This window comes from Falco punctatus (assembly GCF_963210335.1).
Source record: "Falco punctatus genome assembly, chromosome: 2".
NCBI classification, from domain to species: domain Eukaryota; kingdom Metazoa; phylum Chordata; class Aves; order Falconiformes; family Falconidae; genus Falco; species Falco punctatus.
The window spans coordinates 4,491,612-4,510,119 of record NC_137581.1 but is presented as its reverse complement, the minus strand read 5'-3'; the positions used below and the strand labels follow the sequence as shown (position 1 = coordinate 4,510,119).

Sequence of the window (18,508 nt, the reverse complement as noted above, 5' to 3'; positions counted from 1 at the left end):
GGAATTATTGCATGAAAAGGAATGGGACTGAGAGCACTTCAGAGAGACAGGTGGGAAGGGGCATGTGTTAAGCTCTCAGTCTGCTATGAGGCGCTAATAAATGTCGGGTTTTGTTGATTTTTGTTGGTTTTTTGTTTTTATTTAGAGCCTCAGGTACAGTTTACACAGCGATGGATGTAGCTACAGGACAGGAGGTAAGTGCTGCCAGAATACTACAGCAGTGGATTTTGGATTGTGTCCCTAAAAGTTCAGGTTGATGCTACAAAATAAAGACTGTCTTTCAGGGGTTCATGAAATCTTATTTTAAATGAGGTATTTATTTACTTGCTAATGAGGCGTGGTTGAGTGGTCTGAGCAGAGAACTGGATAAGATGATTTCGGAGGTTTTGATTCCTGAATAATTTTTTGTGTGTAAAGAATCTTTCTGTGACCACAAAGGCTAGAAGCAAATGTTCAGACTGGATGGTTCCTCAGCAGAAGTGTACTTCTTCATCCCCAAGACTCCTGCCTGTCCCCACTTAAACTCTTTTATATGCCCTCTGCTCCTTTGCTTCCTACACTTGTACTAGTTGACTTGCATAGAAATAATTCCTCTCCCACTCTTTGCCCACTTGCTTTCCGCCCTTGAATTGAGAGACAAGGAATGTCTATCTGCCTGTGTGCAACCCCTCTCAGCCCCGAATACTGAGAGGTGCCCTGCGTATTGCATGATGAACTAGTAGTGATGGATATGCAGCATCTGTGGAAACCATCATTGCTAGGTGGAGGATTTTTAAAGAGGAGAGTGTATGCCTTATTCCAAACATATTTATGGAAGTCTGCAGCAATGCATGACGCGTATCTGCTTAGCATTTGTACAATGTCAGGGTTATCCGCCAGGAAATTTCATAATTGTGCTTTTTGCTGAAACTCCTTCACCCCCTTTTCCATTCTGGAAGAATTAATACAGTTTAATTGCAGCCTCTGAGGGAGAGGCATCGCATTTGTTTTGAAGCAATGAGAAATTTTTTAGGAGGAGGAATTCCTTTCTCGGTTTTCTGCTTGCTTTATCGACCACTTCAGGGACTCCCCTGTGAATATTTGAACACTTTATTACAACAGACTTTTAAATCATTCCCATTACACTAGTGTGATCAGGCCTTGGTTTTTTAAATTTGCACTTGGGATTGCTGTAACCTAGGCATGCTGTTGGCATGTTCCTTTCTGTGAACTGTGCTGCTACCAATCCTTGCACCTCAGGAGCTCGGTGAACGGCAACACAGTTTGGAAGCACTGGAGGGAAACTCCTTTATTTTGCACTATAACCCCTTGGGCAGCTCCCAGGGTTAGGAAGCTTTTCACTGATGATGGCTCCAGTATAACCGCAGCTGTTTATTTTGTATCCTAATGCATGGGACAGTCTTAGAAAGGGAAAATACCCCTGTATGTGCGTGGACCTACCTCTGAACAGGAGTGAGGAGGTACAGGAGCCTCTTTGGAGCTTGTTCAGTAATGGCCTGGGATTTCTTTCTCTGCATCAGATGCCTTCCCTCTCCATCTTTCTTTCTCCTCTCTGGTCTAGCGCAAAGAGCAGCACGGCATTTGCGTTTTTGTCTTCTTTAAGTGCTGTTTGGCAGCCCTCGTGAATACTGTGGGAAAACAGCATAGTGTCTGTCTGTTGTTGCCTTCTCATGTGTTGGGATTTTTCTATCGTCTCCCCTGCTATACTACCAAAATGCTAATTGTATCTGTCTATATTGGCACTCTGTGGCTTGTTTCTTTTAATCCTTGCTTTTGTGAGCTGGAGTTACTGGCTCCGATCCATTTGCCTAGGCCTCTTTCTCTGCAAGGAGCAGTTTTGTAAAGATATAATTACTTTTCATTCCCTTTGCCTAAATATTGTACCAAATAAGAGTTGAGCTGTAGCATCTATGGAAGTGTTTCTGCCTCCTGCTGTGCTGAGTAGTCTTACCAATCTGAAGGCTTCTCTGAGGGCCAGGTGGTCTCACGAAGTACCGGTAAGAGTTAAAAACATGTTGTACCCTCCTGCTTTCTGTATATATACATGCTGAGCAGGTATCCCGAAGCAGACGGAAAGCTACTAAGCCAAAGGGCTACAACTGGCAAATCCATCCCTGTTGCCCTTAACAGGGCATATCCCTTATGTCTGGGGATAAAGCTGAATCCAATGCACTTGTTTTCAGCTTTTTATCTAAAAATTGTTGCTTCTTTCCCCCAGGGCTTGCTGTGACAGAAAGAAACAGAATTACCACCTTGAAGTACTAAGCTTAGGCTACGTTATTTATCCCCTCCATGCATGGCGAACCTGCTGTAGATTTCTAGAAGCAGAAATTTGCAGGGGAGCAGCAAAAAACCACTAAAGAACTTCCAGAAACATCCAATCCAAAACAAAATGAACAAGATTCCTTTAAGAAATAAAATGTTTTTGACATATTTGTCCATACTAGGGTCCATACTACTTGTTACCAAGAAGCTGTAGATGGAGACTGCTATCCAACTGTGACGTAAAGGTCCAGTATGAATATAGTAACTCCCCTCGTACTTTTGGGCATTAAGTATCTTCCAATATGTGTTGAAATGGACTGGCTGCAGGAACTCACAGAGTTAGTAAATGGCTGAGCAACCTGTGCTGAAAAAGTGTTTTCCCACTTCACATGAATGTGGGACTAAACTAATCTACATGGTACTGGCTGCTTTCTGGGGGACTGTTGCAATAATAATTTACTTGGTCTTTCTTCACTGCAGGTTGCAATCAAACAGATGAATTTGCAGCAGCAGCCCAAAAAAGAACTGATTATTAATGAAATCCTTGTGATGAGGGAAAACAAAAACCCCAACATCGTCAACTACTTGGACAGGTATGTCGTGATTTGAAGAGTTCATGAAGGGACTCTGGAAAACACTTCCTTGTCACTGTCTTAAGAGATCCTCTTTCAGCTTAACGCAGGTATAGGACAACCTTGGGTTGCTTAATGCAGTGTTGGGGGGTGGGTGGCTTGGTGGTCTCCCTCCACATCCAAGGAGAAACAAGTGTCTGAATTGGCATTAATGGGGTACATAGGCTCTCTTTAGAGATGTTGGCAGCCAAGGCATTAGTAGCAGCGTGCTGACGGGACTCCGTTTTTCAGCGCTCTCCTTTGCCAAATTTGACACAATGAACAGTTTCCTTCCTGCCACTAGAGGAGACACAGAAGTAATTTGAACTGTTATTTGTGTTTGCTTTTCTCTTCCTCATTGTTCTGCTTCTGCTGAGCCATGCTGACATTCTGCTTGCGGAGGAGCATTCTGCCAGAGTGTGATGGTAATCTCGTCCCTGTGACCATCCACTGAGGGTTTTTGCACAGTAGCAGAACAGCGACAAGGGTGAATGACATGCAACACGTAACCAAACGAGGCTGCTTACTTGTGGGTGTGAATAAGGGAGGAAAGGACACCTAGTACATAACTCTTCGGAAGACAGAGGGCACAGGGTTATTCCTTGCTCGGAGCTGGGCTTTGTGGGCTCATACATGTGCCGTGGCACTTCTGCTCAGCCTTGGGTATGTTACACCCACATGGGACAGCTGCTCCTTGAATCCCTGCTTTTCCTTACTGCAGGAGCAGCGCCTAACAACTTACCTTCGTACAGACCTGCTCTGCTTGTTCTTGAGCTGATGTCCCTTGGACTATGACAATAACAGAGCAAACGCAAGCAGCACAGTGGCTGCTGTGCTGCATGTAAACTATTTTTTAAATAAACATATGTAGCCGTGAAAATTCTGGTCAGTATAGCACAAGGCAGTAAAATGTCCCAGGTGTGCAAACAAACATGGCTGTGAGAGCTCTTCCCTGCACGGTGTTAATGCTTGTACATAAGGGTGATGGTAGCAGTGCCACCATCATCAGCTGTTTGGAGGCTGACTGCTTTGGAAAGAGCAACTGGTAAAATGTGCTTCTTTGGGGGAAGGGAGCTGCCTTTGGAAGTGCAAGACATTCTTGCATCTCCCCTATGTGAGTTCCAGGAGACAGTCACAAGCTGTCAGCGTTGAAATCTGGGGCATACTGAAAGCCCAACAGGCAAAAAGCATTGCATGGTGGCTTGAATTCACCATCGACATAACATGGGTGCCTTGTGTCAAGCCCGTGTCATTCACCTTACGTTAAAGATACAGCTAGTTTCAGTTGAGCTGCAGCAGGATTTTCAGTCTGCTGTGCTGAACGTTAGAATCTAGTCCTGATGAGCTGAAAGTTTGGCTTATTGTAGGGTAAAGAGTGCCTAGATAGGGTGAGCTGCAGGCTTCAATCTTGGCAGCTCTTTTGTTGTTGTTGTTGTTGGGTTTTTTTGAAGATGCAATGGAGGGATGTGACCTAGAATCTCTTTTGGAAATCTGAGAGACTATCTGCACACTTGTTTGCTCTATGTGTATACCAAAATCTTATCAGCTGTTTCTTTAACAGGTTTCTTTAAAGGCTTTTAATGTCTTGTCCATAAAAAAAGTACTTCTCATATACTGCAGCATCGGCTGTGATGCTGAATTTATTTTGTAATTTGTCCTACGCATAGCTGTAAAGAGCTGCTTTGTTGAAGGGACAGCAACTCCACTCCTGAAACTTTGTGGAAGGGAGTGTGTGCACAGGGGAGTGATGCTGGGCAGGCAAAGAGCGGAAGGATATTACCTGTGTGAAATGAAACAAGTGGTAAAGAAGATCTAAGACTTGTGTCTGGGCTGAAACTGTTTATTTCTCCTGGCTGGTTAGAGGCTTTGTTTCAGCAAAACTTTGAGAGACGTTTTTCTCATTAGAGGAGCATCCCTGAGTACATGCGGTTGCCTTTCTAGCCAGTACATCCCATCTGCAGGGTAGCTGCCCGCGTCTTGCTGTCTCGGTCAAACTTCCCGCAACCAAAGTTGCTGCTTTTGTCCTCCACTTTCTCTTACTAATCTTTTTCAGAGGGATTAGCTTTTGTTTGAGTGCTGCAAATGGACAGAGCGGCAACTAGGATGAACATGGGGGTTCTTGTGTCGATTATGCCACTTCAGTGGTATATATCGATATATCAATAAAACAACACTGCAGGATGCTGTTGCTGGGGAGCTGTGTCCCTCCTGCCTGGCATCATGTGCCTCTTCACTTCCTCAGTGCTGCATAAATCTGATACTTGTTTGCCACTTGCTGGCTTCTGCCTACTGCCGTCACAGAAGGAGCTACGAGGAAGGATGCGCCTGCTGCTGTGGGAGCTGGTTTCTTTTTTGTGGTTCTGTTTTCAACAGTGTTTCCCCTTCTGGGTCCTTGATGTGAGCTGCAAGGTAGTCATCGGTATAAACCAGCTGTCTTGCTTCTCTTTGCCTCAGCTCCTGCTCTTGTGCAAGGGTTTCCTTACTTTATCCTCTCTTACCTGCATGGCCTACTTGCTTGTGGTTAAGACAGCTTTTCTGCTGCAGTGTAAGCGGCCAGCATTGCACAAAGATGTGCTGTGACATTTGAGATAGTGACGTGGCCTAATTCAGCTGTACTTAGGAGCTGAATTTAGTATCCTGTGCAGAGAAGCAGCCACTTGCACTGAATTACCTTCTGGAGGTGCCAGTTTCTTTCTGCTGCGTTAAAGAGCCCTGTTTCCAAACTCAGCCATCTAAACAGAGGCGTCGGATGCCCAGTGTCAGGCGAAGCAAACTCCTGCCCTTCGAATTCTTTCTTTCTGAAGAACTCTCCTTAACCTAATAAAACCCACAAATCCTCACTTGAAGTGGTAGCCACTGCTACCCTCACCCAACCCCAAACTCAGCTAGGGCTGCAAGGGCAGTGAATAAAGCTGAAGATGTGTGACAGTCGTGCTACAAGAAAACACTGATTTCTTTCCAGGCTAACTTTGTGTCTGCATGTTGGAGTCATGTTACTGGTGCAGAAATCTGTAACGAATGATCTTGCACTTCTGGGCAAAACCAAAGTTTATGAAGTTTATCAATAAGAAAGGACTATGACTGACAGGTGTGTGTTTGTGATAGGAAGGGCTTGGTGGACACCTTCCTAAGGTACCTAAGTGGGAGCTGAGGAACACCTTACAGGAGCAGACATTACCTGCTCTTGCAGGTGAATGAAGAGAAGAAGCTGTGGATCAGTTTCTTCTTCCTCAAAGACTTCCATCAGCTTGTTTTTACTGCCAGCCTTGTTTTGGAAGGTGGCTGTAGGTGAGAAGGTGCAACACCGTACTATGCCTGACATCATATGGAAAGCAGCACGTAGACGTATGGACTTCCTGGTGGTATCTCCAGAACTGCTGAGAACATGGTTTTGAGTCACACCTCCAGTAGGCAGCTCAGTGACTAAAATAGACATCTGCTGCAGCAAGAGAGCGAAAAGATCCCTGAGACGGTACCACCCTGTCTTCTGAAATGACATTTGTCTGGTGGCAGTTGGCAGGGAGCCACCGTTAATTCTACCTCCCTGCGTGTTATGTCAAATCTATCAATTATTGAGGTGTCTGGGGCTTGGCACATGCCTTTGGCTGCTCGTGGCACAGCTTTGGTTCACAGTGTGGTTCTTGGCTCTCTCCATCCCTTTTGGCTGTGGAGAGATACCAGCTTGCTCCCAGCATGTGCCACCTGAGATTGTTGTGCCGGAGCAGTGGAGCCCATTCTGCCCCCATCCTTAGAGTCAAGTGGATGTGGGTGGCAGAGGGTGCTGCCGGCAATGAAGGGAAGTGGTGTGATGTCCACGGTGACTGGTAAAATCTGGAGAGAGCCTGGCAGAAGTGATGAAGAAGTAGCAACAGCTTTGGGGCAAGAAGGAAGGGTGTTGGATGGAGCAGCTTTCAGAGCCCGTTATTAGAAGGCAGATGATCCACAGAGTTGACTCTGAAAGCAGTTCTGCTGCTCCTCCCTCTCTCCAAGGGGCTGCTGTGCAGGTGATACTGCTTTTGCTGGGGTCTGTGATGCCAGGGGGAAGGACCGCCTGTGCATCTCCTTCTGTTCCATAGTGGAGCTGGAGACCTGTCGGCTCTGGGAGCGTAGCCCTGCGCCTTTGGGCTCTGTGTCCTGAAGGAAACTCCCCACTCTTCTCTCCTTGTGTGGTCTTCAGTGTCACCAAACCGAGATACCATCTTTGTCTCTGCTGTTAAAAGCTCTCCATAACCAACGCTTCTGTCATACAGGTGGAGCCCAGACGATTCTCACTTTTGGGGAGGTTTTTTATCAGCTGGGTGTTGTCGGTGTGCCCTGTGGGGGCCAAAGCCCACCCCATGCCTACTCCTGTGATGTCTCACACATCTCTGTCTGCTTTCCATGCCAAGTTGGGCTTAATAACTTCTTTCTCCTTCACTGTTGCTTTCTAGCTAATTGTTCCCCAGAACCTGCCCTGCTTTCTGCCTTTGGCCGCTAGCAAATTCATTATTTTTCAGTAGGATCTGTGTTTCAGAGCAAAGCAAACACCTGCTTGATGAACTCTAATGCCAGCAGAAGCTTTTCATTAGATCCTCTGCCCTGTCTCTTGACTCGTTTGTCCACTCACTTTATAAATGGGAGGATATGCTGAGAAGGTGGGTTTTCAAGTTTACAAGCTGATGATTCCTTCCTTTGGGATTGTGTCATCCTGATGTGTCTGTCATGGAAGATTGTGTTGATGTTTTTCCAGGTGGGCCCAAAAAGGCAGAAGTGGTGGGTGGTTTGGGTTTGTTGTTTTGGTTTTTTTTTTTTCAAATGAGTTAATGCTGTAGTCTTCATCCCAGGTCTCCTACTTTGACATGAGTACACACACTCCTAGCTGAGAATAATGTCCCAAATGGCTGAGAGAACTCACCCTCACCTCAGCTGTCTCCTTCCCATCTTCCTATGGGTCTTACCAGACAAGATGTGCCCTTTTGGGCTTTCCTCTTTTTATTCTAAGTCTTTAGAATTACCACTGCATCCAGCATGATGATCACATTTTGCCCTTTTGAATAGTTCTGAATTTTCCAGACAAAATCTCAGGCTAATTTGGTAGCGTTAAACAGATTGAGGTGAGCTTCAAATGCATGATGCTTAAAAAAAAAAAAATAAAAAAAATAGTGTTCCTAGTTGTTCACAGGCAGCCATCCATTGTGTCACCGACACTTGCCCCTGGCCTCAGGCAAAGTAGGCACTTGCTTGGGACAACAGGACACCAGTAGTAACAAAGCAGCCCCCAGCCGCCTCTTCTGATGCCAGAGCCCTCAAAAGCCACGCTGTGTGCCAGATGTCAGGGCTGCACGCTTGTACCCCATCCCTGACTAGTTGCTCTTCCCCTTCTCTCCCAGCGGCAGCAGTTGTAAGGTGGGGTCTCCATCTTAGTCTGGGCCCTTTCCATGGCAGAAAAATTCAGCCTTGCTTTTACAGCCAGGAAACTTCTACCCTGCTCTCCCGTTACCTCTCTCCTTGACTTTCGGCACTCACCCTTCTCCGCTCATTCAGGTTGTGATCAGATCCTCCTGTGTGCAGAAAGCAGCACGAGTACCTGGTGCCCCAGTGCTGTTAAGTACACTACTCAAGCCTCATGGTTTCAGCTTTAAAAGACAGCTTTAAACCCCCGTGGATTTTGGCTGGGTAAACAGTGTGATGCTCATATTTGCCGCTTTTAAAATCTGATTGTGGCTCTTCAGTTACCTTGTAGGAGAAGAGCTCTGGGTGGTCATGGAGTACTTGGCAGGAGGCTCCCTAACAGATGTTGTGACAGAGACCTGCATGGACGAAGGACAAATTGCAGCTGTGTGCCGAGAGGTAGAGCTCTGCTGGTGCTTGGGGGGAGCTGTGATTGGGAAGGTTGGGAAGGGGACATGGGGTTTCCATGACCCGTCACTGGTTCCACAGGAACAGCTGTGTCCAGCTTCTGTAATGCAGCAGTCATTCAGAGGATGGATGTCCTCTGGGAGGTTGCAGCGTACAGTCCTGATGCAAGCCTAATATATTTTGTCCTAGAGGGAGGACCAGGGTGCAAATTGGGGTCAGAATCCCCTCGGTTATGCCTATCCTCCAGGTCTTTTGGGACCTCCTAGGACCCGCAGATCCCAGCGGGCCATCTCTGTAGCCCTGCACATACTGAATATATGAAAGACTCTAAGGCACTAACCCCTTGCTGCTCAAAATGCAAGTTGTTAAAAGTCTGTTGGTTGGCTAATTGTAACTGGTGAATAATTTCATGCACAGTAAGAATATCTCCCATCTTTTTTTTTTTTCAGTGTCTTCAAGCTCTGGAATTTCTCCATTCAAACCAAGTTATTCACAGAGACATCAAGAGTGACAACATCCTGCTGGGAATGGATGGCTCTGTCAAACTAAGTATGCAAGGAACATTGCTGGTGATGACTTGAGTTATCAGCCTGGGCCTGTTATCTGCTCTGGACCAGGCCTGGATTGATATGGGTGTTTTGAGATGCTTGATGCTGTGGCTGTGAAGAGGCTGTAGAAATGCTCCTGTAGTTATTTTTGTGGCATTGGTTTTAATGGAGATTGGCAAGCATGAATCCTTGTGAACTGATACCAGACTCAAATTGAGGTTTGGGGTTCATTTAGCTTTGGGCCATCTGTTTTTTTGGACTAAAATAACAGTATTTTAATGCTACTCCAGTCTAGAAAGCTGGGTTTGAAGGTGTAGGGCCAGAAGTCTTCATTTGTGAGCAGTCTCTTCAGTCTGGAAAATACTGCAGGTACTCGTGAGGCAGGGAAAGCGGAGGGAGAATTGAAAACTATGTAACTAGAAAAAACATTATCTTACAATGCCAGCCCAGGCTGGACTCTAAATGTTGTTTCCTCCTTGTGTTATCACCAGTAATGAAGACCCTGAGACTGTTCTGCTCCTCCGGTGCTAAGGTAGCTGTTGTGCTGCTTGTTGCCCATGCCGAGATAAGTCTGGAAACCAGTGAACGATTATCTTCCATCTATAGCTTTAACGGAATTGTGCTCCCTTTCTCTTCCTCTCAGTTCTGCTGGCTAGCACCCAACAGGCATAAATAAATCTATTTTTGTCAGCAGTGACAGCAGATATGACTCAAAATTCACACAGTGCAGATATGCTGAGTAAGAAGGTGGGGGTTTGTTGCACATGATTGCTTTTTAGACTAACGCCGTACTTTGGTACGGTCAGATCTCTGGAGTGTTAGTGCTGTATAGCTGATTGGGGCCAAAGTGCTCTGTTCTTATCAAATAACTTCTCTGAGCACAGTATGCAGGTTCCGGACTGCAGTTTAAAGTTAGAGAAGTCCCTGTGGATATGATGCAGTAACCTTCTGGACCTGAGCTGCTTATGGGCTCTGCTGGAAACTTGATCTGTTTATGAACCATATGTCCCTTTCCTGGTTGTTGCCCTTGATGAAAACTCAGCTAGGGATCAGTTTAATTTTCATCATTGTGCCTGAAATTAGATCCGTGGTGCCATCGGGGGTCAGGATGGGCAGTGCATCTCGCTGTGTTGATTCTGCTGGGCTCACAAGAACAGAGTTAGTTTTCTTTTGGTATGTCAAATGCAAATAAGACACAGGACCCAGCGTTCTTTGTATGAAGTCTCTCCATCTTTTTGTTTACTGAAAGAAAATAGTCAGTATAAAAGTAGGTACTGTAGATTTATTCTGACTGCAGTTTGCTCTATAAAGGAGACCCTGTTTGAGCGATGATGTATTTCCTGGGGAAGTAGCATCTCTGGGACTGAAAATATCACCAGACAATACAGTATGTGGGTTGAGGGGTGCATCTAGATCAGACTATGCATTAATTTCTGTTTTCACATGCCCAGGAGGAATAGTCTTTAGACCATCCATTACACAGTGTATTACACCTGCATAATGCTGCAAACGCGGTCAAGTGTCTCAGCATCCATATACGGTTATTTACTGATCCCCATCATCCACATAGACAAGGCGGCAACTCTGTCGTCCTCATGGCCTCAGTGAGTCAAATTTAGAAACTTGCCTCTCAACACTGTTGTCTTCTGTGCTAGCCACAAAACCACTCCTTTCACAGCTGCAGCAGCAATGCACCAGGTGGTGCAGCAGGGTAACGTATACTACAGCTCTGGCATCAGTAAGCACTGGTTTTGGAGAAACTTGCTGATTTCTGTGTCTGTTTCTCCCCCCCTGCTCCTCTTTACTTTTCCAGCTGACTTTGGCTTCTGTGCTCAGATCACTCCTGAGCAGAGCAAACGCAGCACCATGGTGGGGACCCCATACTGGATGGCACCTGAAGTGGTGACGCGGAAAGCATACGGGCCCAAAGTGGATATCTGGTCGCTGGGGATAATGGCCATCGAGATGATCGAAGGAGAGCCCCCCTACCTCAACGAGAACCCCCTGAGAGTAAGCAACTCTCTTTTGCCCTTAGATCTTCGCTAAGCATGCTGGTGAAACTGGGCTCTCAAGGAGGCAGGTGAATCCTCCAGTGTGGTTTCACCACCTACAGCCCTGTATCCCATTAGATGTCATAGTGAGAAGACTGAGATAGTTTTAGTTAAAAGCCATAGTTTGCTCTGGGTAGCAGAGACGTGGATTCTTCCCGTGCAGACCCTCTGGTCAGCTCTGATGAGGTAGATCTTGCACACTCAGGATTTCCCACTTCCTGGAGGTGCTGATAGAGGCAGAGTACCTGATGGCACCAAAGCAGCTGACACTTTGAATCCTTGGGCCCTATGAGTGGGGAAGGGTTCTCTTTACATTCAAAATATGACGTTACTGTTCTATAAAATGGAGCTTTTTGCTGCTGGCGGGTTGTTCCTGCTTGCATGCTCAAATAAAGCTACAAGCTTAATAAGCCTTTAGACGGGGCTTAAGCCTCCTGATGTCCTTGTTCAGTTTCTAATGGAAGGGGAGGTGCTGTCAGTTTGTAGGGAGGTAACTGCTCTTCATATAAGCCAGGTTTATGGCTTCTCCTGCAGCTGCACAGGATGAGGGGATCTAGAAAAATTCTGTTTAACTCTTGTCTCCATCTCTTGCACTGGAAGTGATTTTTGGGAGAGAAGAGCAGCAGCAAAGAAGAGTGAAAGGAAAGAAACTGGGTGTCCGGATAAAATGAGGATGGCTAAGTAACAGTGCTTTGGCCTCATTTAACTCCACTTGTGCCAATTCCCAGGCTATTGTACTGCTCCCATGGGATGTGCCGAGTGATTTGCTCAAAGGGCTTGTATATTAACAAGTCTCTGACAGATTTCTGTTTCCTTTGAAAATCCATCCAGGATGTTTCTTGCATGAAATCCTGAAGTGGATGAGTTCTGAATTCCTTGATTCTCAGAGAGGGTGTGTTTGTGAATGCTTAATCCGCCAAGTGGTAGCACATCTGCTTGTTTCTGCAAGATGTTAAAATGCTTGAGGGTCTGCTGGACTCCTTTTGTAAGGAGCCAACTGTGTCTTGTATTCACTTCTTAGGCCTTGTGCACTCAAAGTACCAAGAGAAAAATTATCTCCTATTTATTCAGGGGTACCTTCCCGTGAGGATATAGTCATTGCATAGTCTAGCACTGGTAGAGTCATGCCAGTTAACTTCCCTATGTAAACATGGTCTGGAATGTTGTTTTTGTCCTCCTAGTCCCTTGAGAGGGCTGCAGGATCCAAACCCAGATTACGAGGGCAAAACAATAAAGGATTGGATCCCGTCCACCTAAAACCAGAGCTAGCAGCTATTCTGTTTGCTGAAACTTAAGCATTGATTAGCCACCCTGATAAGGTGGGGGTTTTTCCTCCCCATTGAACTGTGGGAAGGGGAAATGGGTGTCTGCAATCCAGAGACGGAATCTAACCTCCTTAACCTCCCATTCCTTTGGTGCTTGTTTTTGCTTTAGGCTCTGTATCTCATTGCTACTAATGGGACCCCAGAACTGCAGAATCCAGAAAAGCTTTCATCCATATTCCGAGACTTCTTAAATCGCTGTCTTGAAATGGACGTGGAAAAGAGAGGTTCTGCGAAAGAGCTGCTACAGGTAGGTGATGGGGAACAGGGCTGAATCAATGTAATCGTGCAATCCGGAGCGAAACCAGGCTTATGGCATCATCTTGTTTGGGGTTTTAAAATACTGGATCAGCTGAAGGCAGAAGCACAGCTAAGGTAACCTGCCAGAAAACAAAACAAAAAACAACCCCAAAACCTAAACCTATTAATAAAGTGTTAACAGACTACTCCTTTTTTGTGCTGTACTTCCTATTAGCAGCAGCTGTGCACTGTTCCTCAAATCATAGCTGTGCCCCAGGCCTGCCAAATGCTGAGCCCTTTAATTTCTGTGGCTTAATTCCAGCTTCATCACACAGCTGGCCGTGACATCTGCATGTGTTGTCATGGGCTTGCTGTGCTTGTTCCAATTTGGACAGCAGGAGGACTTCTAGCTATCTAGCTCTGGGTGTCTCCCTTCTGGTGGAGGGATCACAAAACTCTTTGGAATATGCATGCCTTGCATTAACCGGAGTAGGGCCCCCTCCCCCCAGCCCAGGCTGCTCCCAGCCCCGTCCAGCCTGGCCTTGAGCCCTGCCAGGGATGGGGCACCCACAGCTGCTCTGGGCAGCCTGGGCCAGCGCCTCATCACACTATCATTAGTTATTTCACTGAAAACCTGGTGTTGTAGTCTGAACTGCTGGTGAAAGAGGAGGGCCAGTCTGCCAGGCTTTTTACCAACAGGGATGAGAGTGGTTTGTGTGTTCCTTCTGTCGGATTTGCCATGGGAGTGCAAAATGTACCTCTTTGTAAAATAAATCTGTGATTGGGGCGCTCAGACCTCAACTGTGAGACAGTACCCATTTTTGTTTTCCTTTCTTTCCCCTAGTTAGTCTATGGGTTCAGTTTTGGATGCCTTCAGACGCTGCCTTCTGAGACTGTAATGCAGCATGAATCACTGGCAGAGTGGCAGTGGTTGAAAGATCACTTTTTTCCTGGACTTTCCAGCCCCAAAATATCAGAGCAGTAATGTTCTGTTCCTTGGAGCAGGAGAACATTTTGACTGTGACGTTTCTGCCTGGTTTTAACTACCTTGTAGCCCCTGATTTTTTTTCTTTTCTTTTTTTTTTTTTTTTAATGTCTCTTTCCATCTCTGAAACTTGTTGCCTTGGGTGATCGATTCTTTCTGACGCTCAGAAGTCCAATGGGATATAGTTGCTTTTTGTTTTCAGAACAGCTTGTGGACTTGCCCTACATGCCTTCGCTCTCAGGAGAGCTGTATTGATAATCAATATTGTTTTACTTAACGGAGCACCTTGTACAGGCGACTGACTGAGTGGTTCTGTGTTGCAATCTCTGTGCTGCTCTCCTAAATTCCAGCTGCTTTACAAATTTCTAGTATCCCTAGAAGGCCAAGGTAATGCTTTCACCAGACCTGTGATTACAGGGAAGAGAGAATGACAGGCGATGCCTGCAGGAAGCCCTCTGCCTTGTGTTTGAACCGCACAGGTTGTTTTTAGTACACCTTCCTTCCACACAGAATTTCACCATAGGTTTTGCAAGACTTTATGATTCCGCAGAGGAATTCTCTGAGTTTTGCTTGGTCTTGAACATGTACAAAACTGGAGAATTTAGCATGTGTTGGATGCAAATCTGCTCATCGCTTTGGGTGAACCCCTAAAGTTTGTGGTGGTAACAGACCTTTTGTTTTCACCTGTTCAGAGATTAGAGTGGGTCGTTGGACTTCGTATGGGTCTAGGTGTCAGCATTTTGAATAGCTGCCAGACTTTTGGGTCATGTTCTGAAAAATCTAACCCTTTTTCTTTTTTCTTTTTCCTAGCACCAGTTCCTGAAAATTGCAAAGCCTCTGTCTAGCCTCACTCCTCTGATCATTGCAGCTAAAGAGGCAGCCAAGAACAACCATTAAAGTGGTGGAGTCAACACAGTCATCGTGTCAAGACTTTTAGATGTTCATTTCAGAGACTGAATTACCTGCCCCTGTCCCCATCTGCTCCTTCTTCACAGGGCTGTTCGCTAAACTCTGATCTGCCCTGAAGGGTGGCAGAGGTGTTGTTCACTGAATGTGGAAGGGCACGCAACAGGGACACTGCTGATCTTGCGTAGTGAACTGTCTTTCCATCCTTGTCATGGGGGTGAGAGGGGACGAGTATTTTGTATGGTTCAGAAGATCTGCCTGAGAACATCTGAACCTGACCCACACGTAGCAGAGCCAGTTTGTTTTCATATTTCTTACTGTGTTGATTTTTAAAAATAATATGGAGCCTTAGACCATGTTTATCTTAATAAATTAAATCTTTTGCTGGCTGGACTTCTCCTGCTTCTGCCAAGCTGCTATTACACCACTGAGGCTGCTCTGTGCTTTGGATGTCTTGAGCAGGAAAGGAAGCAGGCAGCAGAAATGTGAACAGCTGTAACAACTGAAAGGGGAATGGGGGCATGGACACACATCCTTCCTACAGCCCTGCTGGGTGCTTCGAGGGAACGTGGAGAAAGCCTCCATGTGCTTCCTGCAGCCATTGAAGAACTTAATTCATGGATGATCTTTTTTGCCAAATTGTGTGAATTGGGGCCCCCCCACCCCTTTAGTTTCAACTCGACTAGTTAAATCTCAAACATTTCTGATGTTCTAGAAGGTAAATAACAAGAAAAATTGACTGACAGAGCTTGTGAGGGTTATTTTATCAGCGCTGTGGGGCATCTTGGAGACCCTTGCCCTGTATGATAAAGCAAACAGAGCAAAATTACTATTATAAAGATAAGATTTGCCTGCAAAGTGATGTTGAAAACTCTGTTTCTTAGAGCAAGTCCAATGGAAAACAAACTGATCATGGATGCTGCTTTCTTTTTGGAGACGTGGGGACATTAATTTTTTTTTTTAAATGGTAGTGGTTTCTTTATGCTACTGATTCCTTTGGTTGCTAATAGTCTGTAAAACAACAGGAAACCTGGAACTACTAGAGGGATTGGTTGTAAACACTGGGCTTATGTTCAACTGTATACTGATTTTTAATAAAATGACTGCTGCGTTTCTTAACTTGGGGCTGAGGGAGGATTGGAGAATTCACTGTCACCAATCAAGTCTGTCTGATGGGATTATTGCCCATATCATCACCGGGTGCTTGAATGTGTTGGATGAAGTGATATAACTCTTACCCCATCTTCTCTAGTCCTTTGGGACAGCAAGTGGTTCTCAAGGGAGTAGCTTTACACGTAGAGAAAATTGATAAATGATCTGTATTGTAGCTGAGGGAGCTGCTTTCTCTGTACTGCTTTGGTCATTTATGGGGCAAGTTTAAACCCATTCTGGAATAACCTCTCATCTCTCGCCAAAGCGCTTGTGTTGCGCAGAAACTCATTCCTGCTTCTTGCTGAGACCTGCTGCTGGCTCAGCCCTTTTCTTCCTCCACCTGGGTTGTAATTCAAATAATTCAAATATATTTTTCCTATTTGCTCCACAATACGTGACAGCTCTTACAGTAGTTTTGCTGGGTGTAGATAGAGTTTGTGAGGTCTTTTGCTTCTGTGGTGCCTTCTCCCGTCCTTTGTGCTCCAAGGAGGGTCACTGTTCGACACAAAGCTGAAGTCCATTGCCAAAATCTGCAGCCTCTTTCCCTTTGTGTATGTATATTTCATCTGCAATATTCAAGAGTTCCCCCTTGCAAAGATTGTACCCAAGGGCGAATTCCTTGGGCAAAGCAGTAAAGCTGCCAGCCTGGAGAGGGATACGATCTGTTTATGAGCTCCTCTGCTTGGAGTTTAGGTGGAGATCTCAAAATGGGAGGCCACTACACTTGAATAATTCCTTTAATAAGGGTTTTGTATTTCCTTGAAGACTCAAGGTGGCCTACATGGGAAGAAAGGAATTAGGGGCTAGATCTCACTTGATCTAAAATCTCATATGGCTCTGGTCTTACAGGATTTAGTAACCTACTTTTTTTGACAGCACAGGATTACATCTGATCCACAAATGCATTTAATGTCTCCAACTTTTAACTCCCTTCCCCATTCCAGCCTCTGCATCCCACTGAGATGAGGACCTTAACGCAGATGCACCTTATCTGCAGGCACATGCATGAGCTTATTTTTCTGCAGCAAGATTTCTGCAAAGTTTCCCCAGAGAAGGTGGAAAGGGTTATTGGTGTGTGTTTAAGTAGCTCTTCTGCATTCTCTGTTGTGTAACAGGAAGGAATTGGCACAAATGACTTTATCCCTCCTCTGATGGTAGTGATGTGCTTCTGTCTCATTGACTTCCATGTTGAATTGTTCCTGCCTGGTTTCTCTTAGCTGCTTGAGAGAAGGTTTGCTAAAAGCCTTTTGTTCTCCACTGGGAAGCTGCAAGACTGTGTGTCATCTTGCTCCAGGCTTTTTTTTCTTTTCCCCACCCGTGATGGGTGGTGGGAAGAGGAGGCAGCTGCTACAGTGTGCTTGGACCTAGTTTCAAGTTACCAGGCATGCCACATTTCTATGTTCTCAAAAAATCCTAAAAAATCTTGTAACTACTGTAAGCTTAGGAGAATGGGATCGTTTTGTTAGGGTTTTTTTCCTGAAATACGTCTTTTCCTCCACTTTCTGACTGTGCATTGCCTGGCATCAGCACCTGTATTAGCTTTCACATAGCCTTTTACAGCATCTTCTTGTCTGCAGAGGGCTCTTAAATAGTGACTCTCTGACTTAAAAATTAACCTCTGGAGCTTATTTTTTCTGAGAATGTCTTGACTCTGCTGTGATTTGAAAGCGACTCCAACTAGAGAACTTCTTCAGTGGCTTTGCTTTTTTCTTTTTTATTTTTTTTTTGTTACACACTCTATGAACTGATTTGCCCCAGTTGAAACCATTTTTAATCCTAGCCCTTAATTATTTATTTGCCTGTTAATATTAAAGTCTCTCTTCTATATCAGAACATAAAATGCTCCATTTTTTGAGTATCCTTTCAGAAAACTGGCTTCTTTTTTTGAGGGATCTTAAGCCATCTTACACTAGAAATGTTGCGACATGCTACAGCTTACAAAGGGCTCGGTGGAGCATGAGGCTAAAACATCTTTTTTTCCAAAACACAGAAGATTGTCTTATTTAAGAAGTATTGCTAGCTTTGATAGGATGCTTCCTATATTTCAGGATTGGGTGTTGATTTGTGTTACTTCAGCTGTAGGGATTTTTTGAACAAACAAACAATTCAGCAGGGCCAAGAGTTTGTGTGTGGGAGCACGGCGAGCCCGTGTACCTTGAAGAAGGCAGGTTGTGATGCTGAGTGTGAAGACCATGGGCAGGGATGGAGGGGATGATAGAACTTGCTAGTTTAGTTGCAACAGCAATCTCACACCTTTAGCCATCCCTAAAACGTCTTAATTGAATCGATGTGTTTTTAAAGGGCATAAATCTGGCTGAGGAGTCGTTACTCTGGGCAGGCATTATGCTCCTACCAAACTGTGTTCCCCTTTTAAACAAAAGGGGTGCATGCTTTTCTCCAGCAAGGAGGCTTCTTGAAAAAGGTTTCCATGGAGACACTTACTTGACTTGAACGATCTGGTATGGGCTTGAGAAGAGGCTTGGGGGGTAAACACCACATCCACACAAAAAGCCACTATTTTGCAAAGCAAGCGGGATTGCTGCAGTGTTTCGTTTCCAACTTGATGCCCCTTTTCAGGGGCCTGGTTTTG

General features: G+C 45.3%; 1 protein-coding gene across 12 annotated transcripts in view; it reads left to right on the top strand.

Annotated features, from left to right (window-relative positions):
• PAK1 (p21 (RAC1) activated kinase 1) overlaps window positions 1-15,885 on the top strand; it is a 73,515-nt gene extending 57,630 nt beyond the window's left edge. For all 12 annotated transcript variants that reach the window (XM_080374806.1, XM_080374808.1, XM_080374812.1 and 9 more), the window contains 7 exons: window positions 146-194; window positions 2,746-2,858; window positions 8,588-8,705; window positions 9,164-9,263; window positions 11,076-11,272; window positions 12,748-12,885; window positions 14,671-15,885. In XM_080374806.1, the coding sequence (XP_080230932.1) occupies window positions 146-194; window positions 2,746-2,858; window positions 8,588-8,705; window positions 9,164-9,263; window positions 11,076-11,272; window positions 12,748-12,885; window positions 14,671-14,757 (802 nt within the window). In that variant the 3' untranslated portion in view covers window positions 14,758-15,885. The remainder of the gene's footprint in view (window positions 1-145; window positions 195-2,745; window positions 2,859-8,587; window positions 8,706-9,163; window positions 9,264-11,075; window positions 11,273-12,747; window positions 12,886-14,670) is intronic.
• Window positions 15,886-18,508: the final 2,623 nt, after the last annotated feature.